The 19,916-nt window shown below is 44.5% G+C and overlaps 1 protein-coding gene across 2 annotated transcripts in view; it reads left to right on the top strand.

The window, feature by feature from the left end:
• The window catches only part of SUFU (SUFU negative regulator of hedgehog signaling), a 93,745-nt gene that overhangs the window by 60,690 nt on the left and 13,139 nt on the right, over window positions 1–19,916 (top strand). The window contains exons 7-10 of one of the 2 annotated variants that reach the window (XM_086466722.1): window positions 1,976–2,129; window positions 3,648–3,759; window positions 14,393–14,527; window positions 16,021–16,159. In XM_086466722.1, the coding sequence (XP_086322848.1) occupies window positions 1,976–2,129; window positions 3,648–3,759; window positions 14,393–14,527; window positions 16,021–16,159 (540 nt within the window). Of the gene's footprint in view, window positions 1–1,972; window positions 2,130–3,647; window positions 3,760–14,392; window positions 14,528–16,020; window positions 16,160–19,916 lie in introns of both variants that reach the window. The other variant, XM_086466721.1, reaches the window with a different exon arrangement.

Genomic DNA, 19,916 nt, shown 5'->3' with positions numbered 1-19,916 from the left:
ATAACCGTGCTAACAAGTTAAACCTCCCCATGCCAGCTGATTTGGGTCCTCACAGAATGCCACGGAGGGCTCCCAAAGGAGCTACGTGCTAAATCTCGCTTAGACCATTGTTTGCATATGTAGGATTGGATATATTTTATTTCTTTTTCCACCACTTCTATTTCTGGGTGACACAACTAGTTTTTTGTTTAGGATATAACAAAAGAAATCCCAGCAGATTTATTATTTCTCAGATTTTCCCATTATGTTTTCATAGAAGCCAGTTTTCCCTGACACTGGAGGAAGATCCCAACAAGGAATAGTCTTTCAGGGAGAGAGGCAGAAGGAAAGCAGTCTCTTGAATGCTTAAAACTAAGTCAGGACCTCTCTGGTTCTGCCCCAAGCCATGGGCTTCTGCCTCTGCTCTTGGGCCAAAGAGCCAGACTAGGGATGTGATGCAGCAGCAAAAAAAAAAAAAAAAGGAATTGGCTCAAGGGAAGGGGTAGGAGCACACGGAGGAGGGTGGGACTGTAGCCACTGCGAATTACATCAGCTTAAACTGCTGTGCAACCGCACCCTGAGCGCCTGTGCTTATCTTTGAGCTGCTCAAATCCTCTGCTGAATGGTCACAAGAACAGGCAATGCTCTTTCTAGGGCGCAGCGTGCACAGCTGGGCAAGGGGAGAAACATATGTGGGATTTAGTCTGGAAACTGCTTCTTAGGGAACAGATTTTGCAAAGCACTGGATGCTCCCACGGTCTCTTGACTCCAGTGGCAAGGTCAAACTGGAGGGTAGTAATACAGAGATCCGCTCCCATTGTGCATAACACAGCTCTGCTCCTTCCTCAAATCTCCAAAGCTTCTGTCCTGCAAGCAGTGGGACTTCGTCCCTACTCTGAGGTGACCCAGTTGATGCAGTGAGATGGAGATCTTGCTGGTGCCGCGGGGCGGTACCAGAAGTGACACCCCTTCAGAAGAGGGGGAAACGAGCCGGATTGATTCGGTGCCAGAGGACAGGTGACAGCGGTTAAGAGCAGCCCTTCCTCGGTGTAGCTCAGCCCTGAGTTTGTTCAGCTCAACATTACCCCCTTGTGGGACATAGGTGGAAATTCAGACTAATGCCAGTTCCCCTAGCAGGTAGGTGTCCTGTGGAAGTTTTGGCTGTAGCTTAGGCCAGTCTTGCAGGCAACAGATGCACATGTCCTTGAGAAAATGCATGGTGTCTGAGAGTATCCAGCTGCTTGTGGTTGGTGTGCGACATGTTCCGAGACCCAGACGGTGGTTATGTGCTTGCAAAGTCCAACTTGCAAGGGAGGGAGTTTATGTAACACGTTGCTGATATAGAGAAAACTATGCAAAAGCTTTGACATTGCGCACAGACCCGTGTTTCCGTGTGCGTTTGTCCTTTACTGAATACCCCAGCACATTGAAAAGCAGTGGTTGTCTGGGCAGTTTGCAAATGATGAACTCTTGTGAATGATGAGTCTCTCTGTGAGCTGTTTTCATTGTGGGACTTCTTGGTAGCTTAGAAAGAGAACTTCAGTTTAGTTATTCAGGGGTTTGTTATCATCAACATATAACAGGTAGACTGCCAGGCTGTGCTTCATAGTGAGTGTATAATGTAGTGTCATAAATACTTGGAGTTGGTGTAAACCAGAGCTAACACTGAAAGAAGCAACCCTGCATACCCCAGGCCATTGATTTCCACCTCTGTCTTTCCCTGCTTTGCGCCTGCCAAGGCTGTGTAGCGAAGCAGTGGGGAAGGGGTAGGAGTTCAGACTAACTGCTATGCAAAAGGTTTCAGACCAGCTCCCTGATTTGGCTCAATATGCAGTCACTGTTAGCTGATGTATCAAAGCACAGGGGCCAGAGTCGAAACTGGACGTGAAGGGGGCATATGCAGGAGCTGCCGAAGGTTGGGTGAAGCAGGATGGGTTCCAGTTCAGGTTCAAGACACACCCAAAAAAGTCTTGGGGTTTTGGATCTTTTCAAGCAGGAGAGAGTTGACAAAGGGATTGAGACAGATGGCTCAAACCTGAGTGGAGTGAGTGCCAAATGTGCCTGGGATGACCTCAGTCGGCCGCCGGAGGATGACGAAGACAGCAGGAGCATTTGCATTGGGACCCAGCCACGACGGCTCTCTGGGAAAGGTAAGAGGTCCTGGACCGAGTCACTGCCATGGCCTTTCAGTTCGTTTTCGGATGGGTCTGGGTGGTGGGCTGAGTCATGCAGCATCTCAGGATTCATAACGAACACCACAGTTAGTGGCAGGCTCACTGTCTCAGGGGAGCGAAATTAATTTTGGTGTGGCCTGTTTGAGGAAGGCAGGAGAGAGGAAAAGAGATCTTTTACTTGTTTTGCCTAAATGTTTCTTTCAGTTTTTAGATTGCTTCTAATCTTAATCTGAAAAGTTAAATTGAGCACTGGATGAAACTGGAACTGTGAACACCTGCAAGGTGAAGCAACTGCATTTTCCCAGGCTGTGTTTCCTTATTAACATTGTCACTTCTTGGGTGGCAAGTTGGACTGACGCTGCATGTTGCTGTAGTTGGTGAATCAAGTGATTCTTGCAAATACGGAACTCTGGAAAGAAGAAGTAAGATACGGTGGAGTTCCCCTTTGCAGTGAGATGCCATCTCAGGGTACAGATGTAATAGCCATTACAGATGCTTGAAATTATGCCTGTACCTTTCAAATGGGTGAAGCAACATAAAATTTGAGGGCTTGAGATTTCCTGGAATTAACAGTGGTTTCCACAGGAATGGTATCTTACTTGTTTTTGAGTTCATGATAAAAATATATTTAAATGCATATAGGATTCCTTCTGGCTTCTGGGCAAATATTTTGAATTGCCCTGGATCTAAAAAGGCTATTTTCCCTCAGGTCTGCAAATGAATAGCCCAGGACAGGTATACATAGTGATATTTGTATATCCTTCAAAATATTTTGAAATAATTTGGATATTTTTTTCTCTACACAATTCCCACATTTCTCAAAAAAAAAAAGATGAGGAAACTTGTAAGAAAGGTAGGAAAGCATCCTATTAAAGTATTTGGCGATTAGACATAGGAAAATGGAAAAGTAATGACTGCATCTGAACTGCATAATTTGCAGTTTATTTTCAAATGTGAGCTTGAGGCTAAAGTTTGCCCTGTGTAAGATTCCTTTCTTTTGTGAATGTTGTTGTAAATTAATCAACAGATTAGCAAAGCCAATTGCAAGAACTTGGGAACCTCCTTGCGCTCGTTTGGTAAAGGAACAAATACCCGTTGTGCCTAATGGGAAAAGTGACTTCCAGCACAAAGGCTGGAAGTGTCAGGAGGTTCTGTGAAAGCTGCAGAAACAGCAAACACCTCATTTATGAAAGGATACAAAACTACTTAGAATTTCCTCATCAGAAGGGCTCAGTCCTTCAGTTCCAGCTTTCCTTGCCTGATGTAACATCACAGCCCAAACCAAGAGAATTCAAGCCGACTTTATGAAAGTGAAGTAACTCCTCAGGTGCAGGAAGAGCTGTTAAGAATTCACCCTTAGCATCTCTTCATTTCTTTCTGAAGGGGAAGAGTTTAGATGAAACAGGTCTTTAAAAAAAAATAAGCTGACATCTCCTTGTGTCTGTAATGTTTCTGAGGACTCCAAGTCATGTTAAAAAAATTTTTTCTTTGCAGATACAGAGCAAATCAGGGAGACTTTGCGGAGAGGGCTTGAGATTAACAGCAAACCTGTTCTACCTCCAATAAATGCACAAAGACAGAACGGGTTGAACCACGACAGAGCACCGTAAGTTTCGCTGTGCACACTCAGATGGTGGGAGGAGGGAGGCTAAAGAGCTCGAGGCGAGGGGAAGTTAAAGCTGGGTGGGAAAAGATTTGGCAAGGGGAGAGATTTTGAGAGGGATTTTAGACAAACCTTGCTAATGCAGAGTGGCTCTAACTGTGTTCTGTAGGACCTGCTTCTCACGATGTACAGTGTTTGAAATCAGACTGGACTGAGCCCTATAAAATGTACTGTGGCAAATAGTGCTATGGTATCCGAAGAGCTTGGTGGCATTGATGAGCATTAGCTGATATTTTTGCCTGAGCATTTTGTTTTCAAGCTCATAATTACAAACCTTTTAGTTAAAATATTGATTTTTTTTTTTTTTTTTAAGTGACTTTGATCTTGCCTTGCTTAAGCAGGAAGATACTGGCAGTAATTACATGCCAATACCACCCAGTCTCTAATAGTCTGTAGGCTAACAGGTGTTTTAAGTGGGACTAGGAGGGCCTGTAGATCTCTTCTCGTTTGTAACTTTTGACTTCAGTGAATCTGTAGGAAATTACCTGTGGTTTCAACCATCTGCAGTATCTGCACTTCCATCTTTTTGGGTTTCTCCCGTTCCCCTCTTAGGCTTATTTCAGTTGCTAGTTGCATGTCTTCCCGTCAATTTTAATGTTTTCATCTAAATGATACAGAAAGGCATGCGTCTTTGCCTCACTCTTTCATCTTGGTATTTCCTTTGGTTTCCTAGTCTCTGATGAACATTTGTGCTTTCTTGTTCCAAAAGTAAAGATCATCACGGAATCAGCTTTTTCCTGTAGTGCCAGGCAGGGACAGCATCCTGCGCTGTTTCAACTCCCGTTTCTTTCTTGGTTCAAGCATTTCATGAAAAAAATATTCCTCATACTTGGTTGGGACCCTGATGTCTTTTCTTGTACCATTTTGTGGGTGACTTCTAATTCGCCTTATGTATGAATGTTTCTGAGTTGCCTTTGGGAGAAGTATTATGCCAATTGCTGATATTGTGTACTAATCGGTAATATGAGATATTGGTGCTTATTAAAAAAAAAATCTCAGGTGGCTTCATTATTGCTTCAGGAATAATTTTACTTTTGCTATGTAGTAATTACATGGAGCCAGATTGTGTCTTGACTCAGATTTTGAGTAGTACTTCCCTGCCTGAAGGCTGGTCCCACTGGACCATTGGCTGGTCCCATTGGCCCCACTGAACAAATAAAATTATACCGTCTGATTTGCAGGAATCGCAGCCAGGCTTGGAAGGCTCAAAAGTATTGAGCAGGATTTCTCACAGATGCTGGGCCCCTGCATGAATCTGCATGCCCAGTAAAAGCTCTGAGTTCATGGTGGTTGGGGACGACCAGAAACATTTGGGGTGCGCATCAGGTCAGGGAGGCAGCTGATGGTAAGCCTTAATGCTGGGAGGCAGTTGTTGCTTAGATAAGAAATGTTTACATTATTCAGGCTAAGATAAACAGAGAATACGCTCAAGACAGAGTGGTGAAAGGTTAGCAGAGGTCTAAGATGAAGCACACAAATATTTACCTGGGTTTTTAACTGTTCTGAGGCAGACAGGCAGGCAGGTCAAATTCAGAGCCTCATATCCATGACAGTGCTCTTTGTTGCAAATCTCTCTTACCTGTAGCAGCTGTGCACCCACCCTACCTGAAGCCTGAGTAGTAGGAATGGCTGGTTCCCAGTGTTTGCCTCTTAGAAGATCGATACATTTCTCTGAGGTCTATGGTTACCACTGTGGAAACTGATAGCTAGCCTGTTTCTCCGTAATAGCAATGCAGTTAAGGAAAGAGAGCTATCAGCTGGGTCTTGCCAGCCTTTACTTTGGTGATAGTATCGGAGGAATAGAGGAGATCTCCTCAGCTTGAAACAGCAGTGTGTCCTAATACTTTCTTCCTCCATCTTACTGTCTGCTTTGAGAGGAGTTTGGAAAAGGTCTTTTTCTACTTGTGCAGTGGCTTCTCTTCTCCAGTTCATGTAGCAGATACAATGGGACTTGTTCGATGCACTGACCACACTGAGAGGGGTGGTTAGTGCCAGAAAGCAGTGTTTACTCGCAACCTCTAACTAACTGGTACTTAAATCAGACCTGATGGTTACCCTTACTGTGGCTAAAACTTATCAGTCAACATATTTTCCAGCACAGTGTGGTATAGATGAAGCACAAGAGGAAGATCTTATTAAGTCTCAGCCTTTTTTAATATGCTGTCTCAGCATGTCTTACGCATTTGAGCAAAGTTGCTCAATGTCCTATAAAGTACATGAGCATGATCTGGAGACTCGTCTCCAGCTGCTGCAGAGGGACGTAACTTAGCAGTTCAGCTTTTGCATGTAGTAATATATCTACATCCGTGTTCCTTACAGGTGCTTGCAGTGGCAAAGGCTGAGACATGAAAGGCACAAAACCCAGTGCAGATATAGTAATTTCATAAGACTTGCAAGCACCTGAGATGAAGGACAGCTCTGCACATAGATCTAGTCCTTCTGGTGCAATCCTTGCTTGGGCCTGCTAGGGCTGGGACTCAGTTCTGTCCTTCACTGTAAATCTTGTGTAATCAAAGGCAAGTCATTTAGCTATTGAGCTTCAGTTCTGAATCTATAAAATGGGACTAATAACAATGTCATCTTCTTGAGGCACCACAAGGATAAATATGTTAACGATTACGAGGTGCTGGCTGATGGGAAGCAGGCTTGTGTGTAATCATATCCTGCACTGTACACACCAGACCATAAAATACCAAACCCGTGGTTTGTTGCAAGGGTCCTGTGAATAACTGGTGCGTTAGAGGTTCCTTGGGAACTTGACAGAAATGCTTTGTTGGGGCATGGCAAATTGATCCAAATCTACTTTCCATAGGGAGCACTGCAGAACCCCAGGTCGTCAAGTTTGCACCCAGCTGACATTAGGATGTTGAAGTCTGACACAGACTCCCAATGGCTTTGTACAGAAGAAGAATGTGCTGTTTATTTATCATAGATTTGCAGCCACCAACTGCTTTCCTAGTAGCTTTCTTCCCTTTATCCTAACCCTACCACCCACACGCAATAATCTATCAGGGTTTAAAGCAGACAACCTGTTCTGCGTTCAGCATCACAAAATAGTATCAGAAACACTCAGACTTTCAAATATTCATTTGTATAAAATGTGGAGGATCCAGATTCCACACAGACTTCTGTGTCTTTGTGTAGCTACAGTTTTCAGCACTTATGCAAAAGCCTCACATTGTTTGGTTGCAGATAGGACTTGATTCAGTGTTCTGGCTCCAGCAAAGCACATACTTACATGTTAAGCATGCATATTACCAGTTGTTCACTGTCCCGGAGTCCTAAAAAAAAAATTCCTTTAAGAAAAAGCTGTTTTCTGTCAAAACCCTGTTGGGCAGCTGTAGTACTTTGATTCATTAGTGTTATTACTGTAGACTGTGTAGCCCTTTTTCTCCTAAGGATATGAATAAAAGCACTTTTAGTGCTTAAAACTGGATCGGACATCTGTTTCTCAAAATGACTGTTAGCTCAGTTCATAAGCAGCCGTTAAATCAGTTCATACGCATTAAACAAAAGAACACGTAAATTAATCTTTGGAAACATGACTAATCATTTTGACCATAGGTAACATAATACTCTTGATTACTGCTTGGAAAAATGAGGCGTGTATGAATACAAATGTACTTTACAATGGCGCATTATTTATTTCTTAGAACCATCAGCTTAGTAATAGGTGCTGCTCAGACAGACAGAAAGACAAGGCTCCCAGGCTCCTCAACTGTGCAGATTCACTCTTGTTGGGTATGGCAAGCTGTTACCCATAGGGAATGTTTAGATGTCAGACTAAACACTGCTGCTGCTAAGACCTCAGTGGGTTGGAAACTCCAGATGTCAGAGTTCAGTGACACTTGTGGAGTCTTGCTTCATTCTCTATTTAATTTCTTGATGTAATAAGTTCTGGGGCCAAGTCTTTAATTGTCCCTGGCAATTAGCTCTGTGCTGTGCTGTGAGGTAGGTGAGTAGTATCTCCACTTTACAGATGAGGACAGAGGAGTTAATTTGCCACAGTCACAGTGAGAGCCAGGGTTGGGACAGGGGAATTCTTGACCTTTTCCACCCCTCAAGGGTCCCCTTGATCATGCAGTGTTGCTGAAAGTGATGTTTTTCTGCCCCTTGGCTGACTCAGACCGTTCTACTGCTCCTGTCAACTGAGGCATGGAGTAGAAACTAGAGCTAGCACGCTGCATTACTGTGCATGTTGAGGCTAAAATTATCAGTAATTGCTGCATTTCGTTGTGCCAGGACTCAGGTAATGCCTATGTGCATCCCCAGTATCTGAAGGTGAGGCCTGAGTGATGGAAAAAGGTCTCCCAAGGCTGTGTTACTTTGACAAGCCTTTTCTAGCAACTCTCTGATGTTTATTGCTTTCCCTCTTCTCAAGGAAGATAAAGCAGTGTGGTTCAACATCCCCGATTCCCATATTTCTGTCTGGGATTTCCCAGATAACTGTGCGTTTGCTAGTCCCCTCATGCACCGCAGTCATGTGTCCAGGGACCCACAACGGATGCCCCAGAGACCCCAAACCCCATCTGCATTCAATTTCCAGGCAGAAACACAGGTTGAGTCTAGGGAAACCTGAACATATGGTAGCTCTGTGCCCGTGTGCTAATTCCATCCAGCCCTGAAAGGTTTCCAGCTGTGCAGGGAAATGAAGGCAGGTTCCTGGCAAACAGAGCAGGGAACAACCCTCCGGCAGGTGGGGCTGGCAGGACTGTCCTGGCTGTGACCTTCTGGTGCACTGCACCCTGAGCATCTCAGGTTCTTGCCCTTCCCTTCTGGGAAGAGGGAGGAGTTGTGTCATTCCAAAAGTCCTCCTAGGATAACCCCAGACTGTCACACGTGTGCCTGGTTTGGGGTGCGTGAGTAACGGTGGCACCACTAGCAGGACTGGACTCCACTGCCCGTGTAGTTCCTCTGACTTGGTAAATAGGGCATGCTGATTTCTCCTTTCAGTGAGTAGCATTGGGTTAATGCACATTAACAAGCTCCATCTGAGCAGCGTTTCTGAGGAAGCTCTGATGGTAATATCAAGATGTAGGATTTGCTTCGAGGCGAGTCTGCACTTTGCTTCTCCCAGTTGCACTGGGTATTGATTGCTGCTGTACTTGGGCGGAGGGGAGCTGTTGTCTGTGTAGCTGGTTTCCTGTCTTCAGTTCTTGGAGACAAACTTTTACATAAAGGGGAGCATTTCAGCATTCTCAGAAACTGTCTAGTTCTGGCTAGACTTTCTGATTCTGCAGCCACTAAGTTTCCAATCCAGTCCTGCTTATTTAGGCATGCTCTCTCATTGAGACGCCATTCAGTGGTGTCTTGCTTGAGTAAGGAATGCTGAATGGGGGGAGGCAATATACTTTAGGGAGTGTCTCTCAGCATGAGGCTGAGTGCTGGGTGACAAGCCTGCGAACTAGAAAAGCAAACGTCTGGAAAACCAGTGTCAGTAGAAGTGCAGAGCGGTCACCATGCTAGTAATTTGCACTTCTGCATAGCTTTCCCCATCTAAGAATCCAAAAGTGCTTTGCAAACATTGACTTAATCCTTGCAACACCCCTACGTGGAAAAATGTCTCAGTTTTACAGACGGGGAACCTGAAGCATAAAAGCGTTGTCTGACTTTGCCCGTGAGTCTGCAGGGTGCCAGTGGCACAGCCTAAATCTCTCAATCCCAGTTCAGCTGCAGGTCTGGAACAGTCTGGCCCCTGCAAGCTCTGACAGTAGTTATTATGCAGATTTCCAAAGGGATATGTGAGTGGCAAGAAGATTGTTTCTACTGGCATTGTCCTTGGAGCCCTTCCATGCCAGGAAATGCACACAGAACATCTTCACCTCCAGTTTAACCAGGATGATGAGCACCCAGGTCTGAGCACTCGAGCTAGCCTTGTCTCAGTCTGACCACGGCAGGAGCTGTGTAACCGTGTCCTCCCTGTTTCTGCACTTGGCTCTGTGTGCCAAGATGCTTAGGGCTCTTTCCCACAACTGCTGGTTTGCCTTTCAGGGGAAAGTGTGGGAGAGACACTGGAAGATTGCCGGCACTTAAGTGATCTTTGGCCATACCTTCATTAGGGAGTGAGGAGGTTTGAAATAGCCACAGTTGGGAGGGAAAGGAAGGAGGAAAAAAAAAAAGTTAAATAAAAAAAAAAGTGGTCCAACCTTTCTCTCCCAGCTGCGTAAGCTTGCTCTAATGGTTTGCATTTGCTAACTCATGGTGCTGGGTGTTGTACTGAGGAAGCAGGTAGCAGTGACTGTAACTCAGGTTAGTGATGCAATGGGCACCCACTCCTACAAAGAGCCCCTGCCGTGGACAGCTTCCAACAGCGTGTCCTTGGTGATTTCAGTACCTGGGAGGATAACTTGGAAATGTAGCAAAACTACGCTCCATGTCAGCGACAGAGCTTGGAAGGGAACTGAGGTCTCCTTCCGTGACAGATCCATGAGATCAAGCACTCTGATCATAAAGCAAAATGCAAATACAAGAATAAATAAACCTTTCTTAATCCGATCAACCTGGTTATTCTTGAATCTCATAAAATAATTGCCAGTGGGGTTGCTTGAGAAGAGGTTGCTATAAACATGACTTAGAAGGAAGGGACGTCCAAACTTTGTGCAATCCAGTGATTGCATTGGCGATTTTCCAGGATCCCCATGGGCTACTGCTAATTGGCATAAAATTAAGCAGGTTGCAGCCACCCTCATCTTTAATACAAAGAGAGGGGCCCCAGGAGGCTACAGGTTCCAGCATGTGGCCGCTCGCATCAAGAAGGAGCACAGCACGCTGGGACGTGTAGTCTCCTTGGGCCCTTTTTCCCCGTTGACAGAGGTCTGGGGAAGCTGTAGGCCATGTTGGACACCTTTACAACAGTTTGACCACCCCTCTCAAAAAAAAAAAAAAATCAAATACGGCTTTGGTTAAGTTCATGAACTGTTAATCAGTATTCATGAGATTTAAAAAAAAAAAAAAACCCAAACAACAAACATAATTTCCTCCCTCTCTCCTCCACCCAAAAGCAGACTACTGGTAGAAACCGAAGCTGGAAAAAATAGTTGAAAGTCAGCTAAAGTCACCTTGGTAACTACAGCAATACACTTGCCCAGAACAGGAGACATCAAACCCAACTACAAACAGCTTTAAAGAAACAAAAAGAATGTAATCATCTAAAGAATTAATCTGACAACTGCCCACGTTTACACCTCCCACAAGTTCCCAATCAGAGGGAAATGCGCTTTAATCTCCTCCAACTCCCCTCCAGTTTCACAAAACACGAGATGTGCAGTCCTTAAACTGGGGCATTTCCGGCATGCTGCTTCCATTTAAATCTACTGCCTTTCCTAATGCAGCAGCTCTGGCTTTTGCAGACTTGTTTTTTCTGGACACTGAGAAACATGAATTTTTTTGTGTGGGTTGGATGAAGTATTAAATCTGGAATAGACAAAGTTTGCAACATTTTACGTGATAGTCAGCTAGATCTTAGTCATAACAAGTAAAACTCCACTGGCTTTTGCTGCTGATTTATTTGGTGATGGGGTGGAGGAAGCAAAGGCTTACGGGTAACTGACAGTCGTAAAACTGGGGATGTTAGTGTTAGAAAGCAAACTTTTCTACATTTTCTTCTGAGGCTGAGAACTACAAGCTGGGGATGGCAATGTGCGTTACGACATGAACTTTTTATTAATAACAACCTAGAAGTCCTGCCGACCCTTCATCTGGGCCATCACCCTTTGGAAGGCTCAGCACAAGGATTTCCATTCCCAAAGAGGGAATTTTAATGGGTCTTGCTTGAGTCCCTGTGACATGCGACATGTTCCAGAGTCTGAAAGCGATGGCACTGTGGCCTATTGATGTGTTATGCACAGTCCACGACACACAGCTCTTGTTTAGAAAGATATGGATAGCTTAGGTAGAAGATTATTTGCTATTATTATTCTGCTATTGGAGTTTTGCCCTTAACTTTAAATAGCTGAAATTGTGTGAGCTCCACTAAAGAGAAATAAGAAACACAGAGACCGTGACTGTTTTGGAGAAGTTTTGTGGAAAGGATTAATAATTTCATGTCATTCAAAGTATTAACTACCATTTTGCTTCACTCTTTCACCTTTTTGACAGAAGGGCTGGTTACTTATTAATGTGAAGTCATAATTATTGACAGCCTTAAAGTCATGACAGTTCCGTTTGATAGTTATACATTAGTCAACATCTTCTCTTGAGCGTGTAATGACAAACAGCATTTGCTGTTTTTAATAAGACTTAGAAAGCTTTGCCCCTTGCCTCCAGAATGTTGTCGTCATTCCTATTATTGCATTAACAACTAGAGGCTGTTTCCCCTCCGGACTGTGGCCCCGTTGTGCCAGCAGCTGTACTGGCTAGCATGGTGGAAGCCTAAAAGCCTACCTTCAGCTCAGGGGGTTTGGAGCCCAGGGCTATGGGGAACTGTCCTGCAGCTGTCTGGCCTTCCGAAGCATGAACCTACAGCAGCGAGTGCCTGGGAGGCTGTGTTACAGGACGTGCCCGGCGCACTTAGGCACTCCAGGTGAGAAGGGCACAGTCTCTTGTCTGTAGCAATAACATTGCTGTAAAACTCCTGGTTCTGCTCCAGGGTGGGTAAACTCTGGAATTGCATTTAACGAGTGCAAGCTTATGGCCTGCTTGAAAATCATGCGTTGCTAATGGCTGACCCCTTTGGTAGGGATTGATAAATGAATGATTGGAAGCCCTAGACCGCAGGCTGATTTTCCCACAGCTCACTGTGTGTGTAAGATCTGATAAGGAAGTTGCGGCAAAGCTTAGCTTAAGGTCGACTGATCATTAATCAACTGTAACTGCACTTCTCAGGTAATCAGCCTTCAAAATGCTGCCCCACTCCACTCTTTGAAGACCCCACCTACAAAGAGCTGTAGAATGTTTGCTGAAGTAGATTAAACACAGCTTTAAGTGCCACCTATAGACTACAAAGCATGTTGTGTCTTTGCTTCAGGGTTAACCGACCAGACTGACACTCGGCTGACTGTCAGTCCCATCAGCACACCCCGTGCATAAGCTGTATCCTGACCTACTGTGTCCTTGCCAGGTCCATTATTGCTTTTGTGTGTTGCTAAGGCAGAACATGGGATGTGTTTTACAGTTTTTATCTTGCAGGGAGCTGAGCTGCTCTGATTTTTTTTTTTTCTGCATGTCTCTGACCTGGCCATGCAGAGTATTTTCAGGAAGGCACTGTGAGGTATGAGAGTTTAGCTTGTATCCTCATTTCAGAGTGGGCAGCTCTGCAGCCTGGGTGAAAGGCTCACCTGGGACTAGGTGACCTGGCAGAAGCAATAGGCTAACTTGCTTTGAAAGCCACGCTGAACCACATTACTGTGTGTGTGGTGGATGGGAGTAATCTTGGGACAGCGCCCAAATGTAAAATCAAGTAGATGTGTGATCTAAGTCAGCTCGTGAGGGTCAAGCTGTTACTTTACAATCATTTCCAGATGTACATTAAAGGTGGCTCCACTTGGGTGGAGGAAGGATCCAGACTTGCTTTAACAGTGTTCTCAAATGGAGCCGCAGCCTGCTAGCCTTGTTTGTCTTTTGGCCTGTCTGGCATAATGGAATCACATTGCAATGTGGCATCTCTCAGTTCCATCCTGCTTTCCCTGTCCCCCTCCTCTGGTGATTCTATACTATAGAAACTATCTTAACAAGGTCTTGCCTCTATTAAGTTCATATGGAACATCAGGTGACAAAAATATAAATCGCGTGTCGGTCCATGTCAGCTGCAAAAATTGTAACCCCCCCTGTCCTTCATTCTGGACTATCAAGTAAGGGATCACGCTGATGCTCTTTGAACATATAAAGTGTTTATGGTCAAGTATTTTGAGATATACTGGTTTGATTATCTAGAGGATTCTGTCTGGCAAAGTTCCTAAACATGTAACAACATAACCTTTAGTCGTAGCTTGACAATATGCTGGTCTTGCAGAAATGAACGAATAAGAAAGCAAAGCTGCATTGTCTTAAAGCAGCCCCACTTACAAGAGAAAACAATCTGCAGAGCTCCTACTCGTCACATGTAGAGTCCATCTTTTGTCTGTTGCACTTCATGTTGGTAGAAGCAAAGGGTTCTCAAAACCTTTTGGTTGAACTGTGCAAAGAAATGATTTGGAGACAATTGTAGGGATGCCTCAGACCTCAAAGATACTTGAGCAAGGGCACAAGGGATTGGATACCTCTTTCCTGCAGGCCACTGCCTAAAAAATCCTGAAGATAAAGCAAAAGCAGGAGGGAGGGCACACCTGGTAATTCTTCCAAGCCGTTTTATAGTGGTTTGGGGTTTTGGGCAGTGTAGTTTTGCTCCAGTTCTTTCCAGAAATTTTATTTTTTGTATGCTGGGAAGGTATGTGCTGTGTGTACCAATTCAGATTCTAGGTTATCAAATTAAGGTGAAGAGCTGCATGCTGGCATTCGTAATCTGAGGGAAGCTGTGTCTCTGTAGGGGTGATGAAAACTTAGATGTGTCCCTCAGTATTCGCACAATCACTCTGAAATGCAGCAGAAATAGCACACAGCACTGGGATCCTCAATATGTACATTTTGTCTTTTCTCTTAGAAGCCGTAAGGACAGTTTAGAAAGCGAGAGCTCAGCAGCTATCATTCCTCATGAGCTAATCCGCACAAGACAGCTGGAGAGCGTACACCTGAAATTTAACCAGGAGTCCGGAGCACTCATTCCCCTCTGTCTAAGGTGAGTGAAGCTGCCTTCCTCTTCAGCTTATTCTAACACGCCGCCTTTGCCTTGTGGCATTGTTTCACCATACAGACATGTGTGCAATGGGTCTTTAAAGGCCAGAGTTGAGATATTTTGCCAAAACACATTAGAAACAGATGATTCTTTGCATGTGTGTTCATCATGGTAAGATCATTTCTCATTTTTTTTATGTCCTCCAGTGTATTTTGAGTGCTGAAACAGGACAGGGTTAGCACAGGGGGTTTTTTATTAGTCTAATGCTGGCAACTCTGTGACAAAGAAGGGATGTCTTAACATACTCTGTCACAGAAATCCCTTAAGTTGTTAATTCTGGCTTATGGACTCAGACATAAGTGGCTGTGCAAAGCCTGTTTGCAGTCAGTTAATGCATGCAAGTGTGTTTTTAGACAAATTATGTCACCTGCAAGACTGAAGGAACAAAACATTGCGTGCATACTCTACACGTTGTCTTTTGAAGGTTCAGGTTGTGCTTACCATTGTAAGTGACTTTTCTAGGTTTTCACAATTTCTGTCAGCACTGTTTTTAAAAATACCTGTGGCAAATTTTGTAGTTCTTAACATAAAGATGAACTGTGGGGTAGAGACAAATTATTGTAGGTGACTGAGTTACTTTAGCTTAATGAGTTACATGTCTGTAGTATCAGTTAGCAGCAGCAGGTGCATACTTGCCTGTGCCTGTTGAGAAACCAGTGGGATAGTTAACATGAACATATTTTATTTTACATCACAAATGCATGAACTGATCTGTCCTGATCAGTTACCACAGCTGAACTGACCGGCAGTAACTCATCAAGCAGCTGTGACTCTGTTAAGCACTCTATAGCTTACCTGAAGTTTTCCTCCTTGCCTGTTGGAAGCCATGCATGCATGTCATACGTGGTCTGAGCCTAAATACCAGAGCCATGATTTTCCCCATGGAAGGCACTGAAGGAAAAAAAGAATTGATACCATAGATGGTCACGTGTGCATATTTTCTAGGCATTTGCTTAAGTAATGCAGGTTACATTTGTCAAGCACCCCAGCAATGGGTTACTAGGTATTGTCACAGTAGGTAAGTTTTGCCCCACTGATGAGCCTGCTTAGAAACGCACCTTCACATTCCCACATGATGTGGGGTCTGGATTCTTTTCTGCAGTTTTCATCTCACTGAAAGGCTGGCAGTCCCCTGCCCTTATGTACCTTAGCACCTCATCATGGGGATAGACATGCAGTGGGATTTAGATGTATTCTACTTCTGTAAAAAGGCCTTGAGATTAAGGGAGGAGATAAGGGGGAACTCCCTGACTCAGAAGGAGGCTTGTGACCTGCTTTGTGGAGCAAATCATTCATATATGCCTGAAAAATTAATAGTCGTTGCCTTCAAAATGGTTTCCCATGCTGATGGCAGAAGCTATAGTGATACATCTTCATCATTCTGTTGAATGCTGCTCACACCCTCTCAATTCACACACATATGTTTTATTCCCCAGGGGAAGGCTCTTACATGGACGGCACTTTACATATAAAAGTATTACAGGAGATACAGCAATCACGTTTGTATCAACGGGAGTAGAAGGAGCCTTTGCTACAGAAGAGCACCCCTATGCAGCACACGGGCCTTGGTTACAAGTGAGAGAGCCTTCTTCCTTTTTCTCCCCCTTCCTCCTTTACTGTGTCCTAAAAATGGTCCTTCTGAGGGCTTATGCGATCTAAAAGTATAACAAACCTGTACTTTTTGCTGCAACATCTCTCATAGGTCTTGTGTAATATTTTCAGTAATTATGGACTTGAAAAATAATGGTGAACTGTTACTATTTATATTAATGGAACTCAAATAAGCAGTGACTGGAAAGTTCAAAAATCATCTGTGAATACAGTAGTGTCCATTTCCTGGAGTCAGCGAACACTTTGCAGGCTGTATTTACTTTTGATTTCTTCCAGAAAGGAATTTGGGGAGGCAGAGTGGAATGACCTAAACAAGACTGGAGCCAGGGTGGAAGAGCTAGAAAGCTGTGGGACTGTGATCCTACAGAGATGAGATCTCAGTTTTACATCATCCCTAACAGAAGAGAAGCACAGAGAGCACTGCTTCTTTCAGTTTTAGCTCTTTCCTATTGATTCTTTGACAAAAAAAGCTTGTGGTTGCTTGAAGCACCCACACATTTTCTGCATCCAGATTTTTTCCGTATCACAGATTTTCCTTGGAAACTCCCCATCTGCTTGGTGTTGAGGGTCAGCCCTATGGAGCAGTGATGCACTAATGAAATAATGGTGTAGTGCTATTCTAACCTTGAGTTTCTTCATAGTTATAAACATATTGCAAAAAGAAAAAAGCTTTATGGAATGTGTTTATGCAGAAAAGCCAATGTCTGAGGGACTATATGCATGCAGTGCGTCTCTGCCTTCACTCTTACTGTGGCATTCCTGCCTTCCCTTCTGTTTTGAAGGCAGGGGTTTGTTTTAGCATTGCAGTGTTGCAGTTAACTTTCCAGTGACTTGTTTTCAAGGCATTCCACTGTCCATGTTCGTATGTCTGGAGGACATCATACGTTTAAATCTGTATGACTTGTAAAGGAGCTGTTCTTGGCTAGAATCGTCTCGTGTGTAGGGATTTTCAAAGAGCTTGCGTGCTTTGATTATACTGACTGGAAAGTGCAACACTCCTGTAATGATTAACAGCAAACGGTCAGGTTTAAGGGTGGGTCATTTGCTGTTGGTTCCTGTGCTTGCCAACACATGATACACAGGATCTTGTGACTGTGTTAACTCCAAACATAAGAGTGTTTGTTTGCATTTACATCACATCTCAAAATGTATTGATGTGTAGAGTAGTCAGGTAACCTCTAAACAGTGAAGAATGGCAATAATTAGGTCACCATTCAGACATATAACTAATATTAACCCTTATGAGCCTGGTTGCTTCCATGCCGGTTACTTTGGTGCTGAAAATTATGGAAGATTTTTGGAGTAGGTGGGAGGGAAAGGTGGAGAATTACTGGCTTCTCAGTGGTAGGGAGAAGCAAGTTCCCTTGCTTGTCTCCTACACAAGGTCAACATATTGGAACTTCTTGTCTGATGTGACCAGCTCTGCTGCTGGCTCCTGCCCCATCCTGTGATGAGAATGAAGGAGGACAGGCTGGGTGGGGGAGGAAGGGAGGCTAAAAGCAGCCTGGGACAACAGGAGGGGCACCCAGTTGTGTGAGATACATGTGGGAGTGTCTGAGGCTCTTGGCTTAATATGCAGTGGGAAGCTTGATCCGAGCTCAGCAGTCCCTTGTGGTGTTGGGAGCAGAGGAAGGAGGTTCATGTGGCTTTGCTTCAAAAGTAAAAGAAGTTGTGGTGCATAAAATTTCCAAGGAGGCGAGCTGTGTTTGGTTTAGTCCCTTGAAGCCTGGGCTGGCCGAGTTGGCAAGCCCTGCAAAGCTTTCACAGCAAGGCCCAGAGAGGATTTTCCTCCTCCCTCGCTTGGGACCCCAGGCACAGCGATGAGCTCCAAGGAGAGTTGGCGGCTGAAAACAGATCACTGCAATGCAGGGGTTTGTTGCAAAGACAAGTAGATGGAGAGGAAGAGAGATGGCAGGCATCTTCTCCTGTGGACTTTTTCACTATCTTAGGGGAGAAATAAAGAGCCTGAAAAGTCCTGGCCTTGATGCTGTAGCAGCCAGAGACTGACTTCTCTTGAGCCTGAGCTTTGGTGCAGTGAAAGCCCAAACCTGCAGACTAAACACGGTACCTCCTGTTTACATCTCGTGGGCCGGAGTGGAGCGTGTCCAAGGTGGGACAGGCCAGAGAGCTTCTGCACAGTCTGTCAGCCCCCACTGCCCGGGCTGAGCAACGAGCTGAGAGTCACTGGGCTCCAGTGGAGGGTTAGCAGATGACAGGAGTTTGGCAGGTCCCAGCGCCATTCCTACCAGACAGGTGTCCGTATCACCACCGCAGCTGGTACTTGGCGGGAGCTGTTTTAGCAGTCTCAGCAGAAAAGGCAAGGAGTCATTAGACCATGGAGATTGTACGCCCCATTTCTATCAACAGTCTTTCCAGGTCACGTTCGAGGCGTGTTAGTAGGGGAAGCCTGTCCTGCTGCTGCCCATGCTCTGGGGATGATTAGATTATTTCATTCTCCAGAGCTGTCAAATTGGCACCTTTCCCAAGTACTTGGATTTTTTTTTTTCATTTAAGTAACATTTAATTAGTTCTAAGAAGCTAAATTCTATTAAAGGTCTAAGCATGTCAGGCTGGTTTATTTCTGAACTTCTTCCACTGTGTCATGTATTGTTAAATAGGGAAATTGCTTTGACTCAGAAATGTACAAACATATTCAAGAAGTCCTCCTTGTTAACACTAGACTCCTGTTTATATGCTAGTTACCGTGGCAAAGTCTCTGATGTGTAACACTTGCATTAACATTACACATGATCAAAGGTTTCTGCAGTTCTTTCTTCCACTCCCCCTTCCCCCAGTGCTGTGACAGCAGAGCCCCCACACCTTCTCCTAAGCACCTCTGCTCTCCTTTCCAAGAGGTAGATGTTCCAGACTCACAGAGAAAGGCCGTGCCGGAGGTGTCTGGCCCCATGTTGGAGGGTTAAGGCTGCTGATCATGGAGACAGACTCTGACATTAACTACCCCACAGTGGCATTTGTATTCATAGTGGAGCGTCCAAGGTTCTTGGTCGAACATCTGAGCTGTGCCAAGCATGCAATTCATCAAAGATCAACCTTGTTTGTCTCCAAAGCCTACCCAAAGCAAGGTGAGGTTTTGCGTGTGTTCTCCCTCCCTCCCTTACTCACGTTCCAGCAGATGATAGAGACACTCTGTTGAAATGTGTTACTGATCAAGCCTGTCCCAATAAAGTTGCCTGAGCCTTTAATACATATTAATATTATCCTGGGGTAGTTTGTGTCAAAGCCTGTCAGCATGTATCATCCTTTGGGAATTACCATCATTAAGTCTCCAGTGATGGGAGTCAGGACATGCTTCTGCAAAGCTCGTCTGCTTTTATGTGGAGCTCTCTGCCTGTCTAGCACAAAGCAGACTATTCTCCCCTCCTACCTTGCTCACCTGGACTGCTTACTCTCCCCAGAGGGGAGAAGGAGGTTTTTTTAATACTACCTTTAGATAATTTCTGCTCCTGCTGCTTTAGGCAGTCATTGTTCTAGGGAAGAAGATGACACTCAAGTCTTTGATCATGTGCAACGTGCATGTTACGCATCAGATATTGCTGCAGACTCTGACATACGAGCCAATACAGTGCAGTAAAAACAAACCTATAGTTAAAGAGTCCTTGTTAACTGCAAAATCTAGCACACAGAATTTAAGAAATATCTCTGCACTTTAGCCTTGCTCCTGTTACACGTATGTGTTTTGATACTATATCTAATTGAAGGA

This window comes from Leptosomus discolor, chromosome 6 (assembly GCF_034619465.1).
Source record: "Leptosomus discolor isolate bLepDis1 chromosome 6, bLepDis1.hap2, whole genome shotgun sequence".
Lineage (NCBI taxonomy): Eukaryota > Metazoa > Chordata > Aves > Leptosomiformes > Leptosomidae > Leptosomus > Leptosomus discolor.
This window is presented reverse-complemented; position numbering and strand designations above follow the sequence as displayed.